Source organism: Equus asinus, chromosome 1 (assembly GCF_041296235.1).
Source record: "Equus asinus isolate D_3611 breed Donkey chromosome 1, EquAss-T2T_v2, whole genome shotgun sequence".
In the NCBI taxonomy this organism is placed as follows: Eukaryota; Metazoa; Chordata; class Mammalia; order Perissodactyla; family Equidae; genus Equus; species Equus asinus.
Window position 1 is genome coordinate 207,258,279 of NC_091790.1, and position 25,426 is coordinate 207,283,704.

The 25,426-nt window shown below is 58.1% G+C and overlaps 1 protein-coding gene across 1 annotated transcript; it reads right to left on the reverse strand.

The window, feature by feature from the left end:
- Positions 1–8,163: 8,163 nt before the first annotated feature.
- Positions 8,164–13,697, reverse strand: MNX1 (motor neuron and pancreas homeobox 1). Its single transcript, XM_070509985.1, has 3 exons — positions 12,689–13,697; positions 9,633–9,793; positions 8,164–9,085 (listed from the first exon to the last, which is right to left on the reverse strand). Exons 1-3 carry the CDS (start codon positions 13,371–13,373, stop codon positions 8,726–8,728), a joined length of 1,206 nt encoding a protein of 401 aa, XP_070366086.1. The 5' UTR covers positions 13,374–13,697; the 3' UTR covers positions 8,164–8,725.
- Positions 13,698–25,426: the final 11,729 nt, after the last annotated feature.

Sequence of the window (25,426 nt, forward strand, 5' to 3'; positions counted from 1 at the left end):
GGACCTGGGAGCTGTCTGGTCCCAGAGTGGGGACTAGAGCGGCCCTGGGTGCATGTGCTGCCCGACGGGAAAACCCAGGAGGGCAGTGAGTGGAGAAAGGAGACACCACGGGCAAGAGGGCACAGACTCCCAAGGGGCCAGCAGGAGGGGCTAAAGTGTGGGGGCTACTTCCTTTGTGATGGGCCCTCGCTTTTATGGGGTTTTGTGTTTTTCTTTATAGCTGACCTACAAGACATGCGCTACCAGTCCCCACTTGACAGAGGACAACCCTGGTACAGAGAAGTTAAGTGACTTGCCCAAGACCACCCAGTCAGAAGTGCTAGAGCCAGGACTGCACCCACAACTCTGCCTCCTGGCTCCTCTTCTTGGAATCTTTCCAAAGACTTGCTCTCCACTCCTGCCTCACTCCACTTACCCCCACCCCACTGCATCTTTTTCCCAGATCTGCCTGAGCTACTACTGCCAGGACCCTCAGCAGAGCAGGTGGATGCGCTCAGTGCACCACACGGGTCTGGAGACGGCGGGATGGAGAGGTACTGTGTGGACGGGTGGAAGGTGTTAGTTTATATGTTCATCTGTGTCATTATCCCCTGAGCCTGTATGTGGTGCCTGGCCCTCTGCACATGTTCAGTTGTGTAACCCCCACTGTCCCCTATGTGATGGGAACCGTCGAAGAGTCCCCATGTTACGGGCAGGGACACCGGCACAGGGTCAAGGAACTTGCCGCGGCCACACACTGGCTGAGGTGGGATGCAAACCCGGGTGGCTGGGCTCTGGGTCCCTGCCTTCTCCATGGCCCTCTGCTCTGGGCACAGTACCTTCATCTGGGGGGACAGCCTTGCATCCCGTCTGGACGAACGGATAGGACGAGAGACATAGAGGGCGATACGAGCCAGCAGGAAGGAGGGCCTGTGCAGATGCAGGGACGCAAGACACGCTGTGCGTGGAGGGAATGCCGCGGAGAGAACGCCGCGGAGACGCAGGCGGGTGCGAAGGGCGCCTGACGTCACTGAGGGTGCAGTCGGTGGAGCATCCTCAGCTCCTGCGTCCCGGGGACAGGAGCATCTGTGCCGGGACGGATCACTGCGCCTGCGCGCCCTCTTCCAGAGATCCTCCCGATTCCCTCAGCTTGGCAGTGAACCTTTTTATGAGAAAATTTGGGTTTTCTCTTGTATTTTGCAGAGTGGTCATAAATGTGTGAATTAATAGTTAAAATTAAGAAATCACAGGGCTGGCCCCATGGCTGAGTAGTTAAGTTCTCGCGCTTCGCTTCGGTGGCCCAGGGTTTCGCCGGTTCGGACCCTGGGCATGGACATGGCACCACTCACCAGGCCATGCTGAGGCAGCGTCCCACATGCCACAACTAGAAGGACACACAACTTAAAAAATGCACAACTATGTACTGGGGGGCTTTGGGGGAGAAAAAGGAAAAATAAAATCTTTTTTAAAAAATCACTGTACTCATACAGTGTTGTATGTCAATTAGTTGTCAGTGGGAAAAAAGAAAGAAATCATACATGTAATCTATTTCTCTCTCAAAATTCCCACTTCCACCATCCACACATGCCTCTCTATTTTGTTTTCTGGAATACTTAGTCCACCTTGAGGGTTAGGAACATTTTGAATCTGTCAGTGAATATGAATATTAGATATGGGGGTCTGGCCTGGCGGCCGAGTGGTTAAGTTTTCGCGCTCGGTTTCGGCAGCCCAGGGTTTCCCCGCTTTGGATCCTGGGCGCAGACCTAGCACTGCTCATCAGGCCATGCAGAGGTGGCGTCCCACACAGCAGAGCTAGAGGGACCCACAACTAGAATATACAACTATGCACTGCAGGGCTTTGGGGAGAAGAAGATTAAAAAAAAAAAAAAAAAGATTGGCAACAGATGTTAGTTCAGGGCCAATCTTTAAAAAAGAAAAAAATTGGATAAATGTCCTCCACAATTCCTAAGGGTCTCTAATTCCTTTCACCCACCCCACTTAAAGGCAGGCAGCCTGTGCCACAAGGCACTTCCTCATATTCCCATGACACACCCAAACAACAGGGAGTCCTCCGTCGTGAGTGAGGAGTGATGCTCAGGATGACCCTGGGAAATCCTCTGGGCCTCTCTCCTCCCTTAGCCTGACTTCACAGGAACCTAGCCTTTTACAGGATAGAATTCACATATTTATCATCTGGTTTTCACTCTCTCTTGTCCCATGACAATGGAACTCCAGGAGGGTGGAGATTTGTGTCTGCTTTATTCACCAGCATCTCCTAGGGCCTGGAACAGCGTCTGACATATAGCAGGGATTCTAAGGAAGTTGGTGAATGAGGGAGTGCATGAGTGGACTTCGAGCTGGCTACTGTCTACTTTGTGGGTGACAAGGCTGCAGTGTCACACAGGTACCTAATCCGAGGGTGGATGGGAATTTGACGACCTCCTGGAATAAATTCCTCACCAGGATAAATCGCCCCCCGGGGTGGTGAAGGGTATTAAGTACTCGTTGCAGACCCAGGAAAAGACACAATGTGCATTTGTTTTACAGATTTATCTACTAAAACAGTAAACTGCGTTTCCTGTCACAGTGTGGCCCTGTCCGCGATGAAGAGCCAGAGCGGCCCAGACGGTGGGTGTGGACCTCTGCTCCGAGGACCCGCACCGAGCCGCAGGGGCGCGAGGCCGCCTAGCGACGCGGACGCAGCCCGGGGAGCCCCTCTGTCCCCACGGAGAGCGCCCTTCTCTCCTGTCCCCTCCCCCCACGACCGTTCCTGACCCTTTTTTGGTTTCCCTTTTCTAAAACGTTATTTCAGCACAGAAGAGGACGGTGATGCTTGGAAAAAAGGTGAACACGAATATGAAAGAACAAATAGGAAACCCACAGGCGCGATAACAGAGTGGGTTGACCCCGAAGGCTGGCCGCAGGCCCCGCTCCACGCCCGGGAGGGTCCTCCTTCCCAGCGAGCTCTCTGGATCCTTCTCTTCCTGGCGTCGACCTCCTCCCGGGAGCGGTTCCGACGCCCCTTCGGGAACCTGAGGGCGAAGCCGGGTGGCCCTGGCAGCAAGGGTCTGACAGGTCATCGCATCCCGGGCGGGAGGGGGCCCCAGCCCAGCGCCCCCTCCCGCCGCCGCCCCTCCCCCGGCCGCCCGCGCCCCCGGCCTGACCCCGCGCCAGCCCTCGGCCCAGACCCCCCCCAGATAAGGCGGCGGCTTTGTTCCTCCCCCCAGCTGGGTAAACCGCGCTCGCGCCTCTCGCCGCGCCGCCCGGGTGGGGGCACCTTTGTCCTGCCCGAGCGCCGCGGACAATGGCCCGGAGGAGCCTTGTGTACACTTGGGGGGGCGGCCAGGTGCGCAGGCCGCGGAATGCAGGGTCGGCGCGGGGCCGGGGGGCGGGCCGCGGGGGAATGGGGGTCCCCGCCAAGGTCCGCCTCCGCCGCGGCCCCGCCCACACCTTCCCGCGGGGGTTCCCCCGCCTCTCAGGGTGCGGGGAGGGGGCCGCGGGCCCCGGGAGGGCGAAGACCCGCCCTGGTTGGCCCCACCCGGGACCCCGGCCCGGACCCCGGCCCAGTTCGCGGGGGCTCGCGAGGGCGGGCGCGGGACGTGGGGGGGGGGTTCCTCGTCGGCGTCCAGTTGGGACACACCTGGCGCGTCGTAAAGTGATTTACGAAGTGAAAGTGTTAAACGAGGCCACCAGCTGGAGGCCCGACCCGGCTTTATGAGTTTTATTAGGTGCCCTATTATGGAAAATAAACTTTAATCCGACCATAAAAACCAAATCTGAAAACCATGCTCGCCCTTGTAGTCTGGAACACCGCAGCGTCCCGGCGCGGGCGCGCCTCCGAGGGATTAGTTTTATTGAGGGAGACACAATGCACCGCAGGACTTTGACACCGGGCGGGGGGCGCCCCCGTCCTGAGGGAGCACCCCCGCGTCGCCCGCACCCTGCGCGGCCCCTCCCTGTGGGTCCCGCTCCCCCGCGGGTCACCGCCGCCGAGGGTCCCACTCCGACACCCCCACCGCGCCGTGGGGCCCCTCCCCCGGGAGCTCAGTCCCCGTCCCGCTACTCCCCGCGGTCAGGGCGGACGCAGGCCCCAGATCGGGAGTCGGAACTACCCTCCATTCCCCGGGCGGGGAGAGGAGGAGGGCGGAGGGGAGGCCGCGGGGGTCAGCTAACCCGAAAACTTGGGGGGTGCTTGCGGAAACTTCCTGGAGCGCGGGGCCGGGTCCCCAACCCTGCGCGGGGAGGCAGCGTTGGACCGTCAAACCCGCTCCTGCTCAGGTCCAGGCAGGGCCTGGGCCGGGCGCTCCCTTCCTGGGCCCTCTCTGTGGTCTGGATATTCCACAGCAACCCCGCCCCGTCTCCGGGAGGCAAGGAGGGAGGAAGGAGCAGCAGGAGGAAGAAGGGAGGGGAAGCGGGGGTGGAGGAGGAGGAAGGAGGGAAAGCAGGAAGGGAAGGAGGGAGGGAGGAAGGATATATGCCTTTGTCACCATCTTAGCATCAAGCGTCTAGTACAGTAGTATTAACTATATAGACGTTGTCGGGCAGAGAACATCTTGCAAAACTGAAACTCCGGGCCCCTTGAACAACTCCCTTTCCCCCTTCCTTCCAGCCCCTGGCAACCACCATTCTACTTTCCGTTTCTACTATTTTAGGTTCCACATCTGAGCAGAATTATGCACTGTCTTTTTGTGACTGGCTTATTTCACTTAGCATAATGTCTTCAAGCTTCATCCATATGGTAACATATAACCAGGATTTCCTTCTTCGTCCGTGCTATTCTATCATACATTATATATATGTCATTTTCTTTATCTTTTCATCTGTTGACAGACACTTAGGTTACTTCCACCTCTTGGTTGTTGTGAATAATGCTGCAATGAGCATGGGCACGCAAATATCCCTTCCAGATCCTGTTTTCCATTCTTTTGATATACACCCAGAAGTAGGATTGCTGGGTCATATGGCAATTCTAGGTTTTGTTTGGCTTGGGTATTTTTTTGCTGAGGAAGATTTCCCCTGAGCTAACAGCTTTGCCAGTCTCCCTCTATTGTGCATATAGGTCGCTGCGACAGCTTGGCTGACAGTGTGCAAGTCCTTGGGATCTGAACCCATGAACTGGACCATGGAAGTGGAGGTGTGAACTCAACCACTACTCCACCACGTGGCCCCGAGGGGTGTTTTTGAGGAAGCTCCGCAGTGGCTGCACTATTTTACGATCTTGCCAACAGTGCACAAGGCTTCCAATGTCTCCACAGTCTGGGCGACACTCGCTAGTTTCTGTTTTGTTTTTGTTTTTATAGCAGTCATCCTAATGGGTGCAGGGGTGATAGCTCATCGTGGTTTTAATTTGCATTTCCCTAACCATTAGTGATGTTGGGTATCTTGTTTCACACGCTAGTGGACCATTTGTATATCTTATTCAGAGAAATGTCTATTCAAGTCTTTTGCCTATTTCTAAATTGGATTGGTGGCTGTTGTTGAGTTGTATAAGTTCTTTATATTGTGGAGATTAACCCCTTAGATATATGATTTGCAAATATTTGATCACATTCCTAGGTTGCCTTTTCATTCTGTTGTTTGTTTGCTGGGCAGAAGTTTGATGTAATCCCATTTGTCTATTTTTGCTTTTGTGGTCTGTGCTTTTGGTGTCGTAGAAAGTCTTTTAAGCTGATTTTACCAAGCTGACTTCCATCTGGGGACGGAGTAGGGGAAAGCCGACCAGAAGGAACAGGTCCATTTGTCTCTGTTCTAGTCGTTTCTGCCCCTCTCAGACTCCACATATTAAAGGTGTCTCCTCAGGGCCTCCCTCTCTGGGCCAGGGCTCCCAAGGACCAGACAGAAGACCTGTGGGCTGTCGCCTGGAGGGCGCGTGTAGATTGATTTCTTTGTCACAGAAAGGGCTTTATCCACATCCCTTTGCACATGCTAGAGACACTCACGCCCCTTTTTGGGAACAGAGGAGAACCTCCCAGTAGGGCGAAGACAACGCGTGCCCAGGGGTCGGGCCCTCGGTGGGAAGGAGGCCCGGCTGGGGTACCAGGGGGAGGGGTCCGCTCTGGGCTGGGGCCTCGCTGGGGACCCAGCCCCCGGGCCGCAGTGACCCGGCGCCGCCAGGGTCTGCGGGGCGAACTGCGGGAGACCCAGGCCCGGCTTGTCTGAGAACAATGCCTCTGTCTCCCTCTGGGCTCCGGCTGCTGCGTAGACCTGGCTCCGGGTCCTGGGAACCGGGTCCTGGGGGCTGCAGAGGCCATTCTCCCCCACCCCTACCCCGCGGGGTCAGCAATTGGCCAGGGGCTTGCGGGCCCTTCAGTAGGCGGAATGAATTGTTCGCCATGCCCGGAGTGGGTGAGGACGAGCCAGTGATTATATTTAAATTTGCTATAATTGATTTGGGGAAGAGCTAGTGTGACAAGAACGAATTGATCATTAAATTTATTAGTGAGATAAATTCCGCCGCGATTAAGCGGCTGGCTGGAGACGCGGGGCCGCGGGCGGTCCGGCTTCCCCGGCGGCCAAGTCCTGGAGCCAAACCCGGGCTCGCGCTGCCGGCCCGGGGGTGCAGGGGGTCGCAGTTACATCTTCGCTCCGTGCCCTCCTCCCTTGCCGCAGAGGGAGCCGCCCGATTCCGGGCTTCAGGGGGTCGGTCGCCTGGGGCGGAGGGACAGCACCTCCGCCGGGGCCTGAAGCTCCGCCCCGCCCGGGCCCGGCCACCCGAAGATCCCCGCTGCCCAGCGTGAGGTGGGGGCGCCGAGAGTGGGCCGCCGAGCAGGGGGAGGCCGGGAATAAACCCCAGATGTGGAGGCAGTGGGCAAGAGATTGCTTCAGGCTGAACTTCCCCAATGTGTTAGAAATTAAAACGAGATACACACCGATTGCAGATTTTTTAACCCCAAAAGGTGCCTGTCTTTCTCCTCTCCCCCTCTCCACCCCCCTCTCTAATTTTCCCACCTCCTTTCCTCGGGGACCCCGGCTTTCCCACCAGTTGCCAACCCAGGCTCGGTTCCCCCAGAGCACCTTTGGACCCCGCGGCGGCCGGCCCCTGCCGGCGCCCGCGCCCAGCAGCTGCTCCTGCCCGGCTCCCGGCAGCGCCGCGCCCCCGGCCTTGGCTGAGGCTGGGTTTTATGGAAGGTGCCGGGTGATAATGAGCTGCCGGAGAGGATATTAATCTCACCCCGGCCCTGAGGTAGAGGAGTGGCCCGCTCGCCTGCGCGGCAATCACCCAAATGAAACGCCAGGCCCTTCTGAACTCATTTATCAGGGGGAGGCGGGGGAAGCGGGGACAGAGCGAGGGCGAGGAGGGGCGCGCGCCCCACGCCCAGGTGCCGCTGAGAAAGAGAGAAAGCAGAAGGACGGAGGGAGGCCCGAGGGGAGGGAGAAGAAAGCGCCGTCCCCTGGTCTCCGGTTTCCTCCAGGCCCGGGGCGGCCCTGGCTCGGGACGGGGGAAGGGCAGCCGGGTAGCGCGCGCGGAGGCCGGCAGAGCGGGCATGTGTGCCGCACATGGCGGGCCTGGCTCGGCGGTGATTGATGGCAACGCCGGTGCGGTTTATTAACCCAGAGCCGTTGCAGGCCCGGCGTAAGGCGTTCCCGTCGCCCGCTGCTGTCCTCGCGGACATTTGCACAGGCCCCAGAAGACCGTTCCTGGCCAGCGCTGGGAAGGTTCTGCGGAAGGGAGGGCGGAGTGGAGGAGAGCCAGCAGCGCAGCTATTCGAGGGAGTGCGGGAAAGGTGCGAAGGGAGCGCCTCGGGCCACACGGACCCCAAGTGCCAGTAAAGCCTAGGCGTCTGAAGCTTATTTTCTGAAACGTTCAAGCAGTGTGTTTCCACCTCTGCAGCGCCAGCGAAGCAAGAAGATCCCCAAGGAAACAGGAAAATAAATACATAGAGTGCAAAGTTACTCTCCGGAGATTCAGGCATCCAGAGTGGGCCAGGCACCCCTACCAGACCGCTCACACCTGGGCTCAGGTACTATTACCAACATTTCACACCTGCGACTCCCCATGGCAGGAATAAGTTCCCCGCTCACGTGAGGGCCCAGAAGCGGAGGTGGTCCTGACACCCATTTGCTACTCTGATTTTCACCCTCTGCTGTCAGTCCCGGAACACACCCACTCCCCATCACTTCAACAGCAAAAATGGTAAAGCCCCTCTCACATCTCCCCCTAAAACATTTGCACTCTTACCCAGTAAAAAACCAATTTATTTTACATTCCATCGTGGGCGATGGGAGAAGCTAAATAATAATTTAGCATGCATAAGTAGACGTTTCTTTTTATATATATATAAATACAATATACAAAAATAAAGACAGTACAGTTTTGAGATTTCCAGCAGTTTGAACGCTTAAGACATAAAGTTTTTCCCCCTAAGATACATAAGCACAAAACATTTTTTCTTTTTTCAATACTCAGCAGAATGGCATTTCCAGAGAAGGTTTCAAGTTTCAGAGGTCTGTAACACTGTGGGCTTCCGCCTCCCCGACTCGGGAAGAGGGTGGTGGTCGGTCTTCTCACAAACACCTGCCGCAACACGAGCCAAAATTAAATGTAAAAGGACAAGAGTTCACGTGTGAACCCGCCGGGCCTCCCTCTCTCCGTCCCCCGAAGAGCAGACAGGTGCTGGAGCCCGAATGGGGCGCCCCGGACCTGGCTGGCCTCGCTCGCTGGCCGGGGGTCGGACCCGGGCGCCCACGGGGGGCTGCGACGCGCGCAGAAGCCGCGGCGACCAGGGCGCACCTGCCGGCGGGGCCCCTACTGCGGCGGGGGCTGGTGCCCGGGGCCGGGCCGCGGGGGCGGCGAGTCGGCCCCGGAGGAGCAGTCGGAGGAGGCGGCGTGCGTGCTGGCGCCGTTGCTGTAGGGGAAATGGTCCTCGTCGTCGTCGTCCTCGTCCTCCTCGGGGTCACTGTCCCTCAAGTCCCGCAGGCGGCGTCCGCTGCCCTTGTCCCCGGGCGCCGGCGGCCCCAGGAGCTCCTCGTCCCCCTGGTCCTCCGCGCCGCCGCCTTTGCACGCGCCCCCGCCGCCCTTCTGCTTCTCGGCCTCCTGCGCCGCCTGCTCTTTGGCCTTTTTGCTGCGTTTCCACTTCATCCGCCGGTTCTGGAACCAGATCTTCACCTGCCGGCACAAGCGGGCGTGAGAAACCGGCCACCTCTACCCTCTCCGAGTCCCCGGCTCCCGCCCCCGCCCCCCGCCGTGGGATCTCAGAAGCTCCAGGGCGGTGGAGCCCCCACCGCGCGCGTCAGGACCCTCAGAGTCCGGCATGGGGGCTCCAAGGAAGCTCGGCCTGGACGCCAGCTCGCCGCGCCCTGTCTGCGGAAGAGCGCCAGGGCCGCTAGGGCAGCTTAAGTCTAAAGACGTTCCCTCATCTCTTTCTGAAAGAAAATTTCTCGAACGTGGCCTGGGGACCACCTGCTTCAGAATAGGGGGAAGGGTCGTTAAGATGCACATTCCGGGACTTTACCCCGACCTACTGCGTCCGCGCTCCGGCCGCGGGTATGTGAACCCTGGCGGAGGCACGTGAGCTCTCCCCCGATGTTAACCCGCACCCTACAGGTCTAAGAGGCCAGCTCCAGATGCCAGGACGGCCGAGGGTCAAGAGTGCAGAGGGGACAGTGTCCTCGGGGAGGCCGGTGGGGGGGGGGGCGCGGAGGGGGCAGCGCACCTGCGTCTCCGTGAGCATCAGCGAGGTGGCCACCTCGAAGCGCTTGGGCCGCGACAGGTACTTGTTGAGTTTGAACTGGTGCTCCAGCTCCAGCAGCTGCTGGCTGGTGAAGGCCGTGCGCGGCCGGCGGCACTTCCCCAGGAGGTTCGACTGAGCCTGGGCTGGGGACGGAGAGGGCGTGAGGCCGCAGCCCGGCTCAGTCCTCCGCCCACCCTCACCCCCACCCCTCCCCCTCACGCCGCTTCCGCTGGGCAACGCTGCCCGCCGGCCCTGCAGAGTCGCAGCTATTCCTTCAGTGTCAGCGCCCCCTCCCCGGGGAACAGTGTGGCTAGAGGACTCCGGGAGCCCAGGATCCAGAGGCCAGGTGGAACCAGACGGTCCCGATTTAATGGCACCAAATCTTTTTATCTCAGACTGGGCCTGGGTGTCCTGATTAAAGAGAGTTTATCACTCAGGCCCCTCTCCAGCTGGGTGTGCGTTGGTGCAGAGAAGGTCGCCAGAAGGCAAGAAGTGGAGGGGGGCATGGCGCACCTCCTCCCCACCCCTGACTGCACTTTCCCCAGCCCAGGCTAAGTCCAGACAGGTTGGGGAAACACTAGTTGGTCCTGGCTCTTCCCACCGCAAGAGGAACTGGTGCAGGATTCCCACCACCACCTCCGTAAATACAAAAGGAGAAGGAGAAGGGAAAAAAAAGGAAAAAAGAGGGGGGAAGGAAGGCAGGAGCCAAATCCCAGGCCTCAGTAGTGCATTCATCAGACGCTCTACCCCATTTAAGCTGTTCTCTCTACAACCCCGCCCGCCCCCAGGGTATGAGGGGCAAAGCCTGGGGAGGCTGGAAGCATTTCCAGGACAGTTTTCATTACGCAAATTAAAGGCCTAGTCCTGAGGGGGAATCCGGCTTTCTCTGTGTTCAAGGAGGTCTCACAGCTTTATTTACATAATTTCACACGGTTACATCACAGAGAATTTTATGACCTCAAAACGAGACTTCCCTTGATTTCCCAGGAGCCCGACAAGTGTTAGACAATAAAAGAAAGGGAAGAAAGGAGGCCAGCCGGCTGACCAGCTCAGGCTCCCCTGGGATGGGCAATTTGCTTTATGGGAAGGCCCACGCCCCCTGCTTTAGTTAAACAAGGCCCAGAATTCCCAACTTGACAATACATTAGAACTTTAATTAAAACACTGGCTCCAAGAGTACCATTTGGGAAATGCTGTCCAACGGCAGAGACAACCAATTAAAGGAAGCGAAACAACCAGAGGAGGGACTCGCAGAACACATTCCGGCATCCTGGCCTGACTGTTATGGCCCTCTAGGATTGGGTGTTCAGATTCCTTTTCTGAACTTAGAGCTGGCTGGGTTTTAATTCAGCCACGTTTAGGTCAAGATTAAGAATCCAAGATGGGCCAAGCGTGCTGGCAAAGGGATGTGGCTTTAATTGATTTTTCTGAGCGACCTTGGGCTCCACGCAGGCTTGGGAAAGCACCTACGTGGTGGCCCGGGAACCCAGCACCCAGGGGAGGCTTGTGCGAGGACCGCGCCCTCCCCCCCCCACCCCCCCAGTGGGAGCCCAAGCACCTAAGACTCTGGGAAATGCAAGTCATAATGAAAAGTCCATGGGGTGGCATTCCATCAGAAGAGGTTCATTCACTGGGCTCAGGGCCAGGCCCGAAAGGTGCCCTGAGTTTGGGTGACCCGGAATCAACAGGTTCAGGTATGTCTGAAGCTGCAGCCCCCACACTGAGAGGTGACCCTGAGCTTCCCCTTTTCTGGGAGTGGGTTCCAGGAGGGCTGACTCTCCAATGGGAAGGGATGGGTGGCCATTAGGGCCTTCTGGAAGCTGAGCAGCGAAAAGCCTGGGGTGGCCGAAAGCAAACAGTGCCCACGCTGGGATTTTTCTCACCCGGCCGTGACTTCTCAGCACTCCAGGCTCCCAGCTTTTCTCTGTTTAGTCACAACCAAGGCTTCTAGCAGGAGAATCTGATTTCTGGCAAGCGTTTATTTCTGTTCTTTTTTTGCTTTTTTCTGTCCCATGCCTGCATCTCCCCAGTCTAAACAAATCCACTCAGACGGAAACAATGGGGTCTCTTTGTTTGGGTGTTCTGCGGGTGAAATCATAAAGCCTGTGCATCTTCCTCTGAGCCGAGCTCAGGTGGGGCGAGCAGACCAGAGAACACACTCTAGAGAGTGCCAGCCCCTGCGCCCACAGGTGCCGGAAAAGCCCGAGCTGGCCCAGGCCTCCGAGGAGGCCCGCCTGGGTGACTAGCTCACTGCCCACAGCCGAGCAGCTCTCAGGTTGTGGGTAACCGGCCCTCCCTCGCTGCCTCCTTGGGGAAGGGCTCACTCTGTGTCGGGCGCCCCTGATTCAGGGTTGGTCACCTGCTGCCTAGAGTCCCTGCAATGAGGTGCCTGAAGAAGCGCACCATCGCTTGGTTCAAGTCAGGCCACGTGCCTCCGGGGCAGGCACCCAGGACCCAGCACCCTTCCAGAGGAGGTCAGAGCCCCGCAAAGAGCCAGGGTGTCGCAGGAGCCCTGCCCTTGGGGCCCTGGGCCTCTTGAAGCCCATTTCTCTTCATTGCCCCTGAATCTCTCCCTCACCTGGGAGGGTCCGGAGGTCTCTCCAGAACCAGAATGCGAGACCCACGTCAATACCGTTTCCTTGGGGATAAGCCCCCGGTTTCGGTGCCCCTGATCCCCAGGCCCGCCTAACTCAGGATGCTCTTTGGCTTGCCTTCCCCCACCACTTCCTTCTCCTCTAGCCTGCAGGTTAATCATTAGATTTCAGTCTCACACCTCCAGCTGCCCCTTCCCGTTAAGAGAGGAAGGGAAGACAAGGCCCGCGCGTGGCCATTTTAACAGCTCATGGCCACACCGCGCAGCCCGCACGAGTCCTCGCAGGCCCGGGGCGAGCCAACACGGCCTCGCGACGCTTTCCCAGCCCACGCCGAGCAGAGAGCGAGGGGAAGGAGGGGCCAGGTGGACAAGGATGCGCGAGAGAACCGTCTAGCTGGACTCCCCTTCCCCCATTTCTTCCTCCCTCCCCGGGCGCAGTACTCACAGTTAAAGTCGGGCATCTTGGGCAGGATCATGCCCGCGGTGGACGCACGCAGCCACTGGTCCAGCTGGAAGGTGCCGGCGCCCAGCTTGATGGGGTCGGCGGGGTGCGCGGGGTGCGCGCCCTGCACCTGCGGGTACGAGTAGGAGAGCGCCGGGTGCTGGCCGGCCAGCGCAGCCGCCGCCGCCGCCGCCGAGTAGCCGTAGACCGGGTGGCCGTAGAGCGCGGCCTGCGCCGGGAGGCCAGCGCCGCCCTGCGCGCCCCCGGGGTGCAGCCCCAGTGCCAGGCCCCCCGCAGCGGCGGCGGCGGCGGCGGCTGCGGCGGCGGCGGCGGCGGCGCCTGGGTGCGCGTGGTGGTGGGGCCCCCCGGACCCACCGCCCGCGCCGCCGCCCGCGCCGCCCGCGCCCAGGAAGCCCGGCTTGGGCAGCAGCGCGCAGTGCGCGGCCAGCAGACGCGGCGGCGACGGGCTCTCGGCGCGCAGGCGGTCGGCGGGCGCCGCGGGAGGCTCCGAGGACGCGGGGCTGCAGCTGCCGCTCGCCCCGCCGCTCGCCCCGCCGCCGCCGCCGGGCCCAGACGCGGCGGCCGCGAGGGAGGTGACCAGGGCCAGCGGCGCGGTCTGAGCCGAGGCGGCTCGCGGGGGGTCCACGGCCAGCAGCGCGTCGATGCGGAAATTTTTGGATTTTTCCATCGGCTCGTTTGGGGCTGGCGATCGGGGCCGGATGGTGGGTGACGCGGCCGTGTGTGGGCTCGCGGAGTCTGTGCGTGGCGGAGGCAAGCCCCAGGGCTCGCTATTGTGGTGGTGATTATTTGCCAATAATCAAAGTGGCCGCCGGAAACTCAGCCGAGGGTGACCATGGTCCGCGCACCTCCTCCTGCGGGCCCCGCCCCGGGCCGCGCTCACACGCGCTCGCACCAACTCCCACGCGAGTGCTCGGCGCGCCGGGGCCGGGAGCCCGGCTGTGTGCGCTGCAGCCCTCAGGCACCACGCCGAGGCCGCTGGCGCCGCGGTGGGGACCCGCGCCCCTCCGCGCACTTGAAGCGCAGCGCGGCCGGCGATTGGCGCGCGCGGCGGGGGCGCGGGGAGGGGCGTCGGCCCCACCATTGGCCGAGGGGCGCACCTGTCACCCTCCCGGCCGCCCGCCGCCCCGCCCCTGCGCCGCGAGGTCCTAAACATCCCCGGGGTGCCGAGGCGCGATGCGGGGCGGGGACAGCGACAGGGGCTGGAAGACTGGGAGGCTCAACCTGGTGTCCCCGCTCGCCCTCCTGCGGGTGCTGAGCGGGGCGGCGGGCGCTGGCAACCTCGGGTCCCCGTGTGGGCCCCGCTGCTGAGTCCACGTCCCGAGACATGCTGTCCGGCTCTGGGCTCGTGTCGCCTAAAGCCAGCAGAGCGAGTCTTCTCTCGCCTCATCAGCACTTGAGTTTGTCCACCTCTGCGTCGGGGAGCCCACGTTGCTTCCAGATCTAGCCGCTCTGCTCAGTGACGGCAGCACAGCGAAGACCATTCAGGTCCCCAAGCCATGCTCCTGGCTGTCCAGGGCGCACAGGAGCTGTTGGTGTCCCTGTCGCCAACCCTCTGCAGGTGGAACCTTCTCACCCCCTCTGGGAAGTCCCGTGCGTTTCGGGTGTTGTGGGGCAGGGGGTGTACATGTGCGTGGCACCAGAGTCTGCCTCCCCCAAATTCTCGCCTTGAGCCCCGGCCCAGTCACGCCCAGAGGGCAGGGTCTGCGTGCCGCTGGCGGCCTGCAGGACCCAGGTGGGCTTGGAGACCTGGCCCACTTGCCACTGAGAGGGCCTCGGGTGACAGAGCTCTTCCCGTCTGCCGAGGGATACCCATGGACCCATGCGCCGATGGGCGTGCAGGACCCACCTCTCTGGGAAAGCCCTCGAGGCCGAGAGTCATCCGGAGGCTGGTCATTCTGACCCTGCTAGCCCCCAGGCCCAAGGCAGGAAAATGTGACCTTCCTCCTCCTCCTGCCTGGAGCGTCCTGGAAAATCAGAGGAAAGGGCTTCCCCTGGCTGAGCAAGGAAGCAGAGTGAGAATCCAGACCTCACCCCCACCCCACACACACTTCAAATATTTACAGTAAGAGCATGTCCAAGAGCTTTTTTGAAGCCGAAAGAATCAACACTCAGGTGGGAAGCCAAGCGGCCACCAACGCCAGGCTTTGTCCACAGGTCTATTAGACTTAGTTATCTGCCCCCAATTGGCGTGAGAACCCAGGAAAGAGTTTCTGTTCCTGAAGCCTAGTTTCCTATGCAGGTGAGAGGTGAATAAAGGACAGGAAGGGGGCTGTGGAGGGGAAAGTCAGGGCCAGGTAAACTTTTAAATTAGCAGGTCAGCTTGCTACAAGGGGGATTTTTTTTAAAGGCAAATATATAGGGCTTGCGTGATCTCCCTTCAAAGGGCTTTTTACCTGATGAGAGCGGATGCTGAGATTCTGCAGCAGAGCAGGGTTTTTCTTTCATCCTAACGGGGTAGTTCTGATACACAGTGGCCGCTGAAAGATTCAGAGATAGCAGTGGATATATGGTAGCCACTGGGAATAAATGTCATATAGCTTTGCAAAAACCAATATTGACTTGTAAATAGAAATCACAGCATTTACACGATGATTGTCTTGTCTTTAGATGGTATCTCTTCAGGGTGATAAAAATGCAGGTCTGTCCCTAAGTGGAGGGAGAGGAACACTCGCGTTTCTTGAACACCTACTATGTGCCATCAGCTTTCTAGAATTCTCTTCCTTAATCTTCACGATGACACCAGCAGATGGATTTTCTCATCTCCATTTTATAGAGTGCAGCTTCAAAGAGGTTGAGGCTCTTGTCCCCAGTAAACCCCTCAGAGTTTGGACTGGAACCAGGTCTGACCGCAAGGGCTATGCAGTTCCCACTTGCTTCCCTCCATGCTCCCCGGGATCCCCAGCCCTGTTTCCCCATCCTATCGGTTCCCTTTGGGGGAAAGAGGGTTTATAAAGAGACCTGAGGTTCTTAGCCACCTGTTCTGGGCAGGAAACCCTTCACCCTTTGAGGGAGAGTGACACTGTCTTGGCTGTCCCTCTGCCTCCCCGAGACACAAAGAGCGATCTCAGCCACCACCTCTGACGGGTTAGCTCTAAGGCTAACGTGCTTCTCCCATCTCATTGCCTTCCCCTCCTCCATCAGCTGGGGCGGGTTGGCTGGTCCTAAGGGCACTGATTTAGGAGGCTGTGGGGGGCGCGGGGTGGGCATGGCTCTCAACTATATTTCCCAAGATTGATCTTGGAGAGCCTGTGGCCCCTCTCTCCTACCAAAATCAGCCACTGCCAGGGCTGTTTTAGTTGGCGATGGGGTGTGCCATCTAGACTCCATAAATCACCCCATCTTCCTCAACAAAACCATTCTGTTTTTTATAACTCCCAGAGGAATTCATTTTACCCCTTTTTATTCCACAGTAACCATGCTCCCAAACCGCTCAAAATCCCTTTTCTGCTCCCCCTTCCCCCTGCGACCAGCTGAGAGCACTGCCCGGAAGCACAGACTGAACAGTGGATGTGGCTCCCCACGCGCTGGTTCACGCGGTTTAACCCTGAATCCACACCACCTGTGGGGCCCAGGGAGACGATCCTGACTGGACAGACGGAGCCTGCCTGCCACGGGTCCTGGCCCTGGCCACCCCTCCAGTTTCAGTTTGACCTAGATGTCGAAGCTCCTTTATTTTGATGGGTTTCTGATTCTTTGTCTAGAAAAGTCGGGGTTAGACCAAATGGACTCTCTGGTGCTAAAGAGCTTTAAAATTACCGTACACTCGGTTTATGTCAAGAATAAGTTAATACATATTGGAAGTTCTCTGTGAAGCTGTTTGGAGAGGGAGAGGGGGAGACAGAGGGAGAGAGAGAGAGAGAGGCGGGGAGAGGTCCCGGAGGTTTGAGGTCTTTGTGTGGTTTACGACCGTGTGAAGCTGAGCACGCTGGGGCTCTTCCTGTCCAGCATCTGTATTGATCCAGCCCAGCTGGCTTTGAAGAAGGTTTGGGCAGACAGGAGCAGGGCTCGGGTCTTGGGAACGGGCTCATCTCATCAAGAGATCAAAGGTCTGGTCCCCGTGGTGCTCCTGTGCCGAGGTCTCCAGGGGGCTCCTCTCTCCGGCAGCCCCAGGGGCAGCCTCCAGCCCTGGGACAACTGGGAGAACTCCCGATTTCTCAAGGGAAGCAGCGAGGGCCTGGTGCACCTTTCATCAGGCTGACTCCCATCCCTGCCCCTTCCCCGTCTGGCACAGCATCCCTTTCTCTTTCCACACCGTCTTCCTTTAAGATACTGAACACCGCCTGCTGTCGCCATTTGTCCCTCCACTTGGAAAGGAGAATTGGGGATTTATGAAAACAACCACGACAGAAGAAGCTGTTGTAATCCATGTCTACTCACATCTGGAATTGTATATATAAGTTGGGCATAAAACCTATATATTCACGTAGTCGGAGGATGGAAGGCTGGCATGGTTCTTCCATGTGAAGTCAGGCAAGCACAATAGAGTAGTTAGCGTGAGGGAACCTGGAAGGGCCCTGGGCGCTGAAGCACAGGTGGAAGAAGACTTTTCCTGGGAACCTCCCGCTTTTCCCTGAGCTTGAGGTTTCCAGCACCGAAACCCAGGGCCCCATGCAGATGACTTAGCCTGTCTGCTGAAACATGCCATCTCCGGGATTAACTCAGTTAAACTTCAATCTAACTAACCATCCCGGGTTTCCTTTGGGAAACAGTGGCCGGGGATGCTGTGTAACCTGCCTGAGATCAGGCCTTGAGCTGGCCCTCACGGGGACTTGGACCACCGGTGGCTCCGAGAAGACGCCAGCTGAGAAACCACAGGTGTGTCCCGTGGCTGGGTCAGGGCGCGAGTGGCGAGCGCTGGAGACTGAGCGGGAGATACTCAGTGCCCAGAGCCACCTGGTGACTGCGCAGGGGACGCAGGAGAGGCTGGGGTCACCGGAAGGCAAGTGGGGGGAGGGGCGCATCCGTACAGGTGTCCCCCGCCCCCACTAGAGCCCCGAGGGCCAAAGGCGCCGCCTTCTTAGCGCCACCCTTTGACCTGCTGACCTCCCCCTTGCCCCAGGGGCCTCGGCCTTTAAGGGGTCTGGAAAGGGTGGGACCCTGCAGACCTGCCACTCCGGCCCTGCATGGGGCCCACAGGACATGCTCGGTTCATTTTCTCGCTGCCCCTCTCGTCGCCATGCTCTGCACCCTGGGATTTCGTGTCCCCCTTGTAGAGAGCCCTGTCACCACTGACCCTACCTGGCGGCGGTGGGAACCTGTGCCGCCTCCCGGGGCCAGCCCTAGCTTCTAACAACCAGCCCAAACCGGGGCTCACAGCTGGGGCTGGCTGGAGGACTTCAATGCCTGAAAGTCCAGCCATCTTGGAGCCTTCTATTTTTGTAGATTTCCTCCAGCTGCAAAAGTATCTGCTTTATTCTCAGACCTGGGGCAGTGTCCCAGCTTCCCTGGACTCCAAGGGAAGGCGCAGGCCTGGCATCGGGGACTCAGCGCTTAGCCCCCTGGGTGAAGGCAGGCCCCATCCACCTGACCCAGGGCACTGAGAGTGGTCCCAGCCTCTTCTGCTGCACAAATTCAAAGCTCCCAGGTCCCAAAGAGAAACAAATTCCCCTCAAGAGCTCAGGGAGCATGGGAAAGCTCATTTGAGCCCCTTTGATACATCGGGGGACAATAACCCTCAACAGAGATGCAATAATTTCCCCAAGAAGCCTATGTTTTTGCTGGAGGATTTTAATTTAATTTAATCGCAGGTTCACACAGTGCACTCTACATCATACTGTTGCTGGGAACGAGGTATGTAGCACGCATACCCTCGAGGGCGGCTTTTTCAGGATGCTGCAGCCTGGGCGACCCCTCTCCAGACAAGCGCTGGCCTGACCACAGTCCTCTGTGAGTGCGTCCCGCACCTGCACCGAGAGGGTTTCTTATCTTAAGACTGAGGACAAGTGCACACCTGCTTCAGGAGAGCCCAGCTCTCCAGTCTCCCATGTGAAACGTGTCTCGTCCTCGGAGATGCGCTTTCTCAGGGCTCCACACTGTTGTTCAGGTAGCGTTTGCACGAGGCTGTGTGGGCAAACCTCTCTGACCCGCCCCCCCCTCCCCATGCACATGCACATGTCCAGCAGGAAGAGGAGAGGGTCCCTGAGCTGACACCAGCAACTGTGTCCCCCCTACCTGGGAGGTCAGACCTACGCAGGCTGGCATCCACCCCAGCCTGGACAGTGAGCACTGACCCACCCACAGGCTGGGAGGAGGGGGCGCCCAGGAGGAAGCACAAATACAGCAACAGACGGTGCCGGACGTTTACTCCTTCAGTGTGTGAACTGTTTAGTGCATTCCGACTCGAAATTATGGCTGAATAGTAGCACACTAATGTCCAAATCCGCGGTGGATAATGGCAGGAAGTCATCGCTAATTGGTCTATTTAGTAGTTGCTGAGGTGGCAGAAGCTGTGGCTGCTGGCGGCTTAGAGAGAGAGAGATGAGGGGGGTACTGGATCTCCTTCTGATGCCACTTCCCAGAGCTGGGGGATGGGTTCCCAAGACAGGTAAATGGTGTCTGTGGTCAAGTTCATCTCTTCAACCCTGCCCCAGCCTCCTCCCACAGCCACACTCAAGGCCCAAGGACAGATCTCACACACATAGGGGGCGGGGGGTGGGGAAGTGAAGCTGGACTTACAGCGAACTCTGACGGGCCCAAACTCTTAGTGTCCCCGCTCTGCCAGGGTGTGCCAAGCATTCACCATATTTAGTGTGTTTCAACCGACCTTCTTGCATAGTCTCATCCAATTGTTGTTAAAACCATGAAAAACATACCTGTGTCCCCATCTTACAGATGGGCAAACTGAGGCTCTGAGAGGCCAAGGCACTTTGCTCCGGAACCCACAGCAGAAAGGCCAGGATCTGACTTCAACTCCAGTTGGTGGGCCTTAGACCAGAACCTTCAGGGTCACATCTGTTATTACGTTGTAATCTCCTCCTTGCGTGATTCTAAGAACTTTTCCCACTTCCTCTCTGACCCATCTGGGCTCCCACCTGTGGAGGGGCGGCCAGCAGGGAGGTAGAATGTTTGCAGCAGGAACAGCTGGGTCTGGGGTCCCTTCTCTCCGCCTCCGCTGGGCTGGGGCTTCTTCCCCCTTCCCTGCACGCAGACCCCTCCCCCTGTTTCTGCCAAGGCACGGGTGGGAGAACGGACCCCACCAAAACCCCTCCCTCCCCCTCGCCCCTTCCTCCAGTCTCCCAGGCCAAGGCCATGTGCCGCGGGAAAGATAATTTGGCTAATGAAGTCGTTAAAGGGCCCCTGGTGACCTGCCCCGGCCTCCCCTCGGCCCATCTGGGAAATTCCATTGAAAGGCTGGAGAGCCTCCTCGGTCGCCGCCGTCTGTCGCTGCAGGAGGCGCGAAGCCGGTGGCGCTGGGCCCCTTACATTAAAATAATTACCCGGCGGAACAGGTGGCCCGCTCGGGGCGCCCAGGCGCATCTGGGCCGCGCGGCCCGCCCAGGGGAGGGAAGGTCAGGCCCACCACCCCGGGAGCCCCGGAGGTCGGAGAGGAGCCTTCCAGGCTCGCGGGTTGTCCCCGGGTACCGGGGCTTGATGCCTGGAGGGAGGCTGGGACGGCGCTCAGCGGGGCCGCCGGCCCCGAGGCGCAGGGGAGCAGGCCGCCCAGGCTCGGGGAGCGGGTGCCAGGGTAGAACCACGAACTCGCAGCCGGTGGGCTCCGACTTTGGAGCAAATCCTTACACTGGACCGTGTGCCAGGGCCACACGGGAGAGGGGGCTGGGGCGCGCCAGAACGCTGCGTGTGCGTGGGTGTGTGCATGCGTGTGGGAGTACCGGTACCTGTGTTTGTATATGCGCGTTTTGAGCGAGCGCGCGTATGCATACGTGTGTGCAGGTGACTCCCAGTTCTTCCTGCCGGCCGGGGAGCAACCGGCCCTTAGACCCTCAGCCGCGCGGTCCCCAGGCCCGTGGTGGGGAAGGAGGAGGTCCCCGCTGTGCTGCTAAAAGGTGCAGCGCAGCCCAGCCGCGGGGCCAAGCCTATTGCCAAAAACACATATTACACTGCGACATTCTGTAAATGAGATAATGATACATAAACCCGGATGATAGATGTGACACGCCTGGGATGTCTTCTCTAAATTAGCTGCTCGCATCGACTGCTAATAATGGTGAGTTTATGAAAGCAATTTCAGCGCAAAATGCGGAGGGTCTTCTTACTCTAATCAGCCTGCCTCGGTTAATGGATGAGGGGGTCAGGCTGAGAACTATTGACACGCCCATGCCCTTAACCTGTTTCCCAATAAAGCTGATTAGTTTTTGTCAATTCATCAGCTAACCACTCTTGCTGGAACTGCATCAAAGCGTTATTTGCTCAGGGGAAATCAACAAGTCACAGATCAGCTCCATTAAGGGGCTGCTGGGCCAGGATGGTCCTGGGCCCAGGGAGCCCCAACAGACCTCACATCCCCCCTACTAGGCACCCAGAACGGCTAACAGCATGAGCCCCCCAACCCCCAGCACTGGGACCGGAATGAATTTAGGTCTGAAGACTTCCTTCCTCTTTCCCTGAGGGCGAAGGAGCAGCCTCTGTGGCCCAGCGATTTGGGGTGACTGTCCCGTGCCCTGGCGGTCCCAGTTTGGGCTGAGTCACCTTAGAGGCGAGGTAGACATGGGCAGCGGAGCCAGTGGGATGCCTCAGGGAGCAGAGGGCATGAGTGAGGGGTCTGGGGTCTGCAAAATGTCTGTCGTGTGGCTGCATATCCCTCCCATGTGTCCCCACCAGGCGACAGAAGGGAGAGGAGGGCAGGACCCTGGACTCCATGGGGGCAGCGTGGGCCTGAGCGTTGACGACAGGCAGAAAGGTGTTATTTGGGTGGTTTGCACCCGCACCCAGCTCTGACCCTGACTTTGCTGAGTGACCTTAGCAAGCACCTGGGAGAGGCCCCAGCCGATGGGAATGCGTCTGGGTCGGGGGTCTGGAGTTGCTGCCTCACCTTCGTGCACCCCACCGGAGCCCGCTGCAAAGCCTTCGCTGCCCTGACTGCAGGACGGGCGGCCGCTGGGCCCGTGCCTCCCACAGGCAGGAGTGGCAGATCCTGGTGGAGGTGACCTCGGCGCCCTCGCCCTTGGGCGGGGGAGGAAAACGTGTGCTGTCCCTTTAAGCCCCTGGCCACTGCCACCTCCCGGCCCCATCCCCCCCTCAATTTAATTTCATTAAAACAGAGCATGAATATTTCTATTAAACCTAAAATGAAATATGAAGCCATTTAGACTCTGCCTGCACCAATCACCCAGATTTATGACTTTTATTCATCACATCAAGAGCTGGGAAAAATGAATTTTCTTCACCCAGGAAGGAAATAAAACCTCAGGCTTGGTCATTTCCAGAAAGCTGTTAATTTGACCATGTGGTAATTACTTTCACAATTAACTGAAATACAAATCAACTTGACAAATTGGGCTAGTTTATATATTAATTAGCCCGCTTAAATTTATTCATTATGAAAAGACAATTTAAGGGGACCTGTGCTGTCTGTTTTATTGCAATAAATTATTGTTAGGAAATGGGTCTAATAAAATATCTTAATATTTAAAGATATTGTATACACGCAGGGGGTGCTTTATTGACAATTTCCTTTTCCAATTAGTAATTTTGTTGTAATATATCTGCGAACCCGGGACTCCAGGGCAGTTGGAGAGGAAGGATTCTCCGGCCTGGGGCAGTGGGGAGTGGCTGGGTCTGAGCCGTGGGCAGAGAACACAGTCAAATCTGCGGGCAGGGGCGGCGGATCAGACGCCAGCACTGGGTTTGCAGCAGGAGCAGATCCAGCCGGCCCCCACCCCTGGGCCGGGATGCTGCGCCCGCCGGGTCCCCCTCCTCCCGCCGGGGCGCGGGGGGCTGATTTAATAGAATGTCGATAGAATCATTCGATGCCTTTTAGCTTGTGATCTTTATAAATGTCCCTCTATTAAATTAGAAAATGATTCTCTTCTCGTTTAATTGTATTCTTTCGTTTCTTATTTCCAATTAATTAGTCCTATCGACGTTGCAATATTTTAAGTGACTCGAGTCCGTTTCCAGTTAGAATATATGGGTCAGCAATGCAATTTTATACCCGACAGAACTAGATAATGTGGGTTTTAACTACTCGTTCCTCATCTGTCTTGAACATCTGGCCAGAACGTGCCACCTGGCCCCTGGGAGCTCCCTCCGGGTAGGTGGGCATCTCTCGCCCCCGGGGGCTGTTCTCTGGAATTCTTTTTGTTTTCCGTCTGGTCCCAGCAGGAGCCAGGAGGCGTGCATCTCTCCCAGTTCTCTCGGCCTCGCTGCCCTCACTCTGCCTCCAGTCCCCTCCGGGCTGGTTCTGGGGTGCACCCCCGGAGTTTCAGGGAGCCTTCTGCTCCACTCCCGCCTCCCTCCTTGCTGCCGTACAAGATTTGAGAATCATGTCTCGAAAACATGGCCTTGGACCCGTCTTCTCCCTCCAGCTCCCCGACGTCTTGAGGGGAGCGACGCCGCCGCCCCCACTGAAGGCTGCACCCTTGTTTGGGGCCGCGCGGGGGACCCTTCCTCCACGACATTCATTTCCGCTCAACCATCCGACGCCGAGAGTTCAGCTTAAACCGGGAGGGAGCCACCGTTCCTTGGTTAATTGACAAATTAACTAATTCCTCCCAGAAAGATTTACGGGGCTGCTGCTTTGTGCTGCCCCCTCGCAGCATCTCCACCCCAGCCCGGGTGGGAGAGACCCCGGGCTGATTTAGGACCCCTGGCCTGTGCGCCCGGCCCCCATCTTGCCCCGCCCCCTCAACCTAACCTGAGCCCCGGCCCTGCCCGGGGTCCCAGCCCAACCCCCGCCGGCGGGGACCTCCCAGCCTAGGGGAGAGGGGTGGGGGCAGGGGCGGAGTCTGCCACGCTTTCCTGCCCCAAATGAGCAGAGGGTCCCCTACTCGGCGGCGTGAGCCCTTGTTTGTCCCGAGAGTCAGTGGCTTGCCCCGCCACCCTCCGCCAGGTGGGAAAAGAGGGTAGTAAGCCGGTGAGCTGGAGCAGAGACCCCCATTTCCTCCTTAAGGCCTATGTCCTAAACGTGCGAATGTGAGATGATTGAGGACTCAGGAGGATGTCCCAGCCCCCTCCTCCCACAGTCTGGGCAGGGAGGGCACCCTTCCACAGAGACCTCATGCCCCTCTCCTCCAAACCTGGAAGGCTCCTGGTGTTTAGGTCTGCTCGCGGAATGCACAGACCGGGCTGGTTTGGGGAACAAGGGGGCATTTTAGCATTTTAAACCTGGACCTTGGAGGCCAAGCAGGAAGCCAGATTGAAGAAGTGAAGGTCTTGCCCAGGGTCCTACGGCAGAACTGGGGCCTGTGCCCTGCCTCCCAGGGCTCCTGTAAACGGCCCTCTGCAGGGGGTGCCTGCCTGTGACTCCTGCTCCCTGGGAAAGACTGCCACTGGTCGGGGGAGGGTCTTTAAGGCAACAGTGTCTTTTCAGGGGGAGGATTTTAGGTCCTCAAGCTGTAGCCCACTCTTTCAACACCTCTGGCTGAGATGGGAGGGGAGGACGCTGCAATTTGAACGGTTCTGTCAGAAGCCTCTAAAAAATCTCTAACACCAACCATTACAGCAGATTACCTTTGCCCAGGCAGGTGTGAAGGGCCGGCCTTCTCCTTTTATTCACCCTGGATCCATCTGCTAGGTAAAATCAAAATTTGCTCATCTCTTCTTTCTGGTTATTAGTTAGGATTCTCTACTGACAGGTGAAAAGCACAAATTCTCCTTGGCAACGAGAGAGCCCTAAATGAGGGGAACCTGCAGAAGTCTGCCTGGCTCCCTCGTCTGCCCTGGGTCGGGGCGGTGCCTGGTGCCGAGTGGCTGCACGGTCCTTGCTCGGTCTGAACGTAGTCAGAGCAAGAGCTTGAGACAGCCCAGGCTCCGGCTCAGGGAGCCCAGGGGTCTCCCAGAGTGGGGTGTCTGCCGGATGAGCACGCGAGTGATCCCTGAACCTGCACCCCTGGAACACCGCCCCTCCACACACAGAGTGGGAGCACCTCACACTGCAGCTGGGGAGAGGAGTCCTCTCGCCCGCTCGAGGGGACACTTACAGGTACATTTTCTGGTCTCTTGGCCTCAAATGGGCTACTTAGGATCCAAGTCAGCAAGTCCTTATTAAGCCACTTTGCATGACCAGCTTAATACTAAAGGATAAGTTGGTAGCTTAAAATTTCCTTTCTGTGCTCAAGGAACCTAATTCCTTCTTGGAGGAGGAAAAAATATGCATATGTGAAACGATGAGAAAACGCCACCAAATCACGTGTAATAAAGTACCGGAATGAGGAAGAAAGCAGCTTTGGGGGGGTCAGACTCACAGCCTGTGTCTCTGTGTAGTTGGATGTATCCCACACCGTCTCTCCCGGAACCCTTCCGATGGAAAAACGTCAGGCTTCATAGCAAACGGTGGCAGAATCGTGTTCTCCTGTGTGTTATACAACAGAAGGATGACCACTCCTGGTCTAGCCCTGGTTTGTCGTTTTGTTAACTGTTACCTGGGCAATTTGCTTAATTTCTTTGGGTCTCAATTTCATCATCTGTGAAAATTTTATTTTGTCATCCTTACAGAGTTATTATGAGGATCATAAAATAATCAGATATAGGGGATTTTTTTTTAATTTGTGGGTTTTGATAAGTAGAAGCTTGACGGAGCAGGGGGAATTTAAATCCTTGCTG

Excerpts from the sequence above, each read along its gene's own strand:
- MNX1 (XM_070509985.1), bottom strand. The coding sequence starts at position 13,373 with ATGGAAAAATCCAAAAATTTCCGCATCGACGCGCTGCTGGCCGTGGAC. Across the intron at positions 9,794-12,688 it reads CAAGATGCCCGACTTTAACT|CCCAGGCTCAGTCGAACCTC; the intron begins GTGAGTACTGCG and ends CTCCGTCCCCAG. Across the intron at positions 9,086-9,632 it reads TGATGCTCACGGAGACGCAG|GTGAAGATCTGGTTCCAGAA; the intron begins GTGCGCTGCCCC and ends TTGTGCCGGCAG.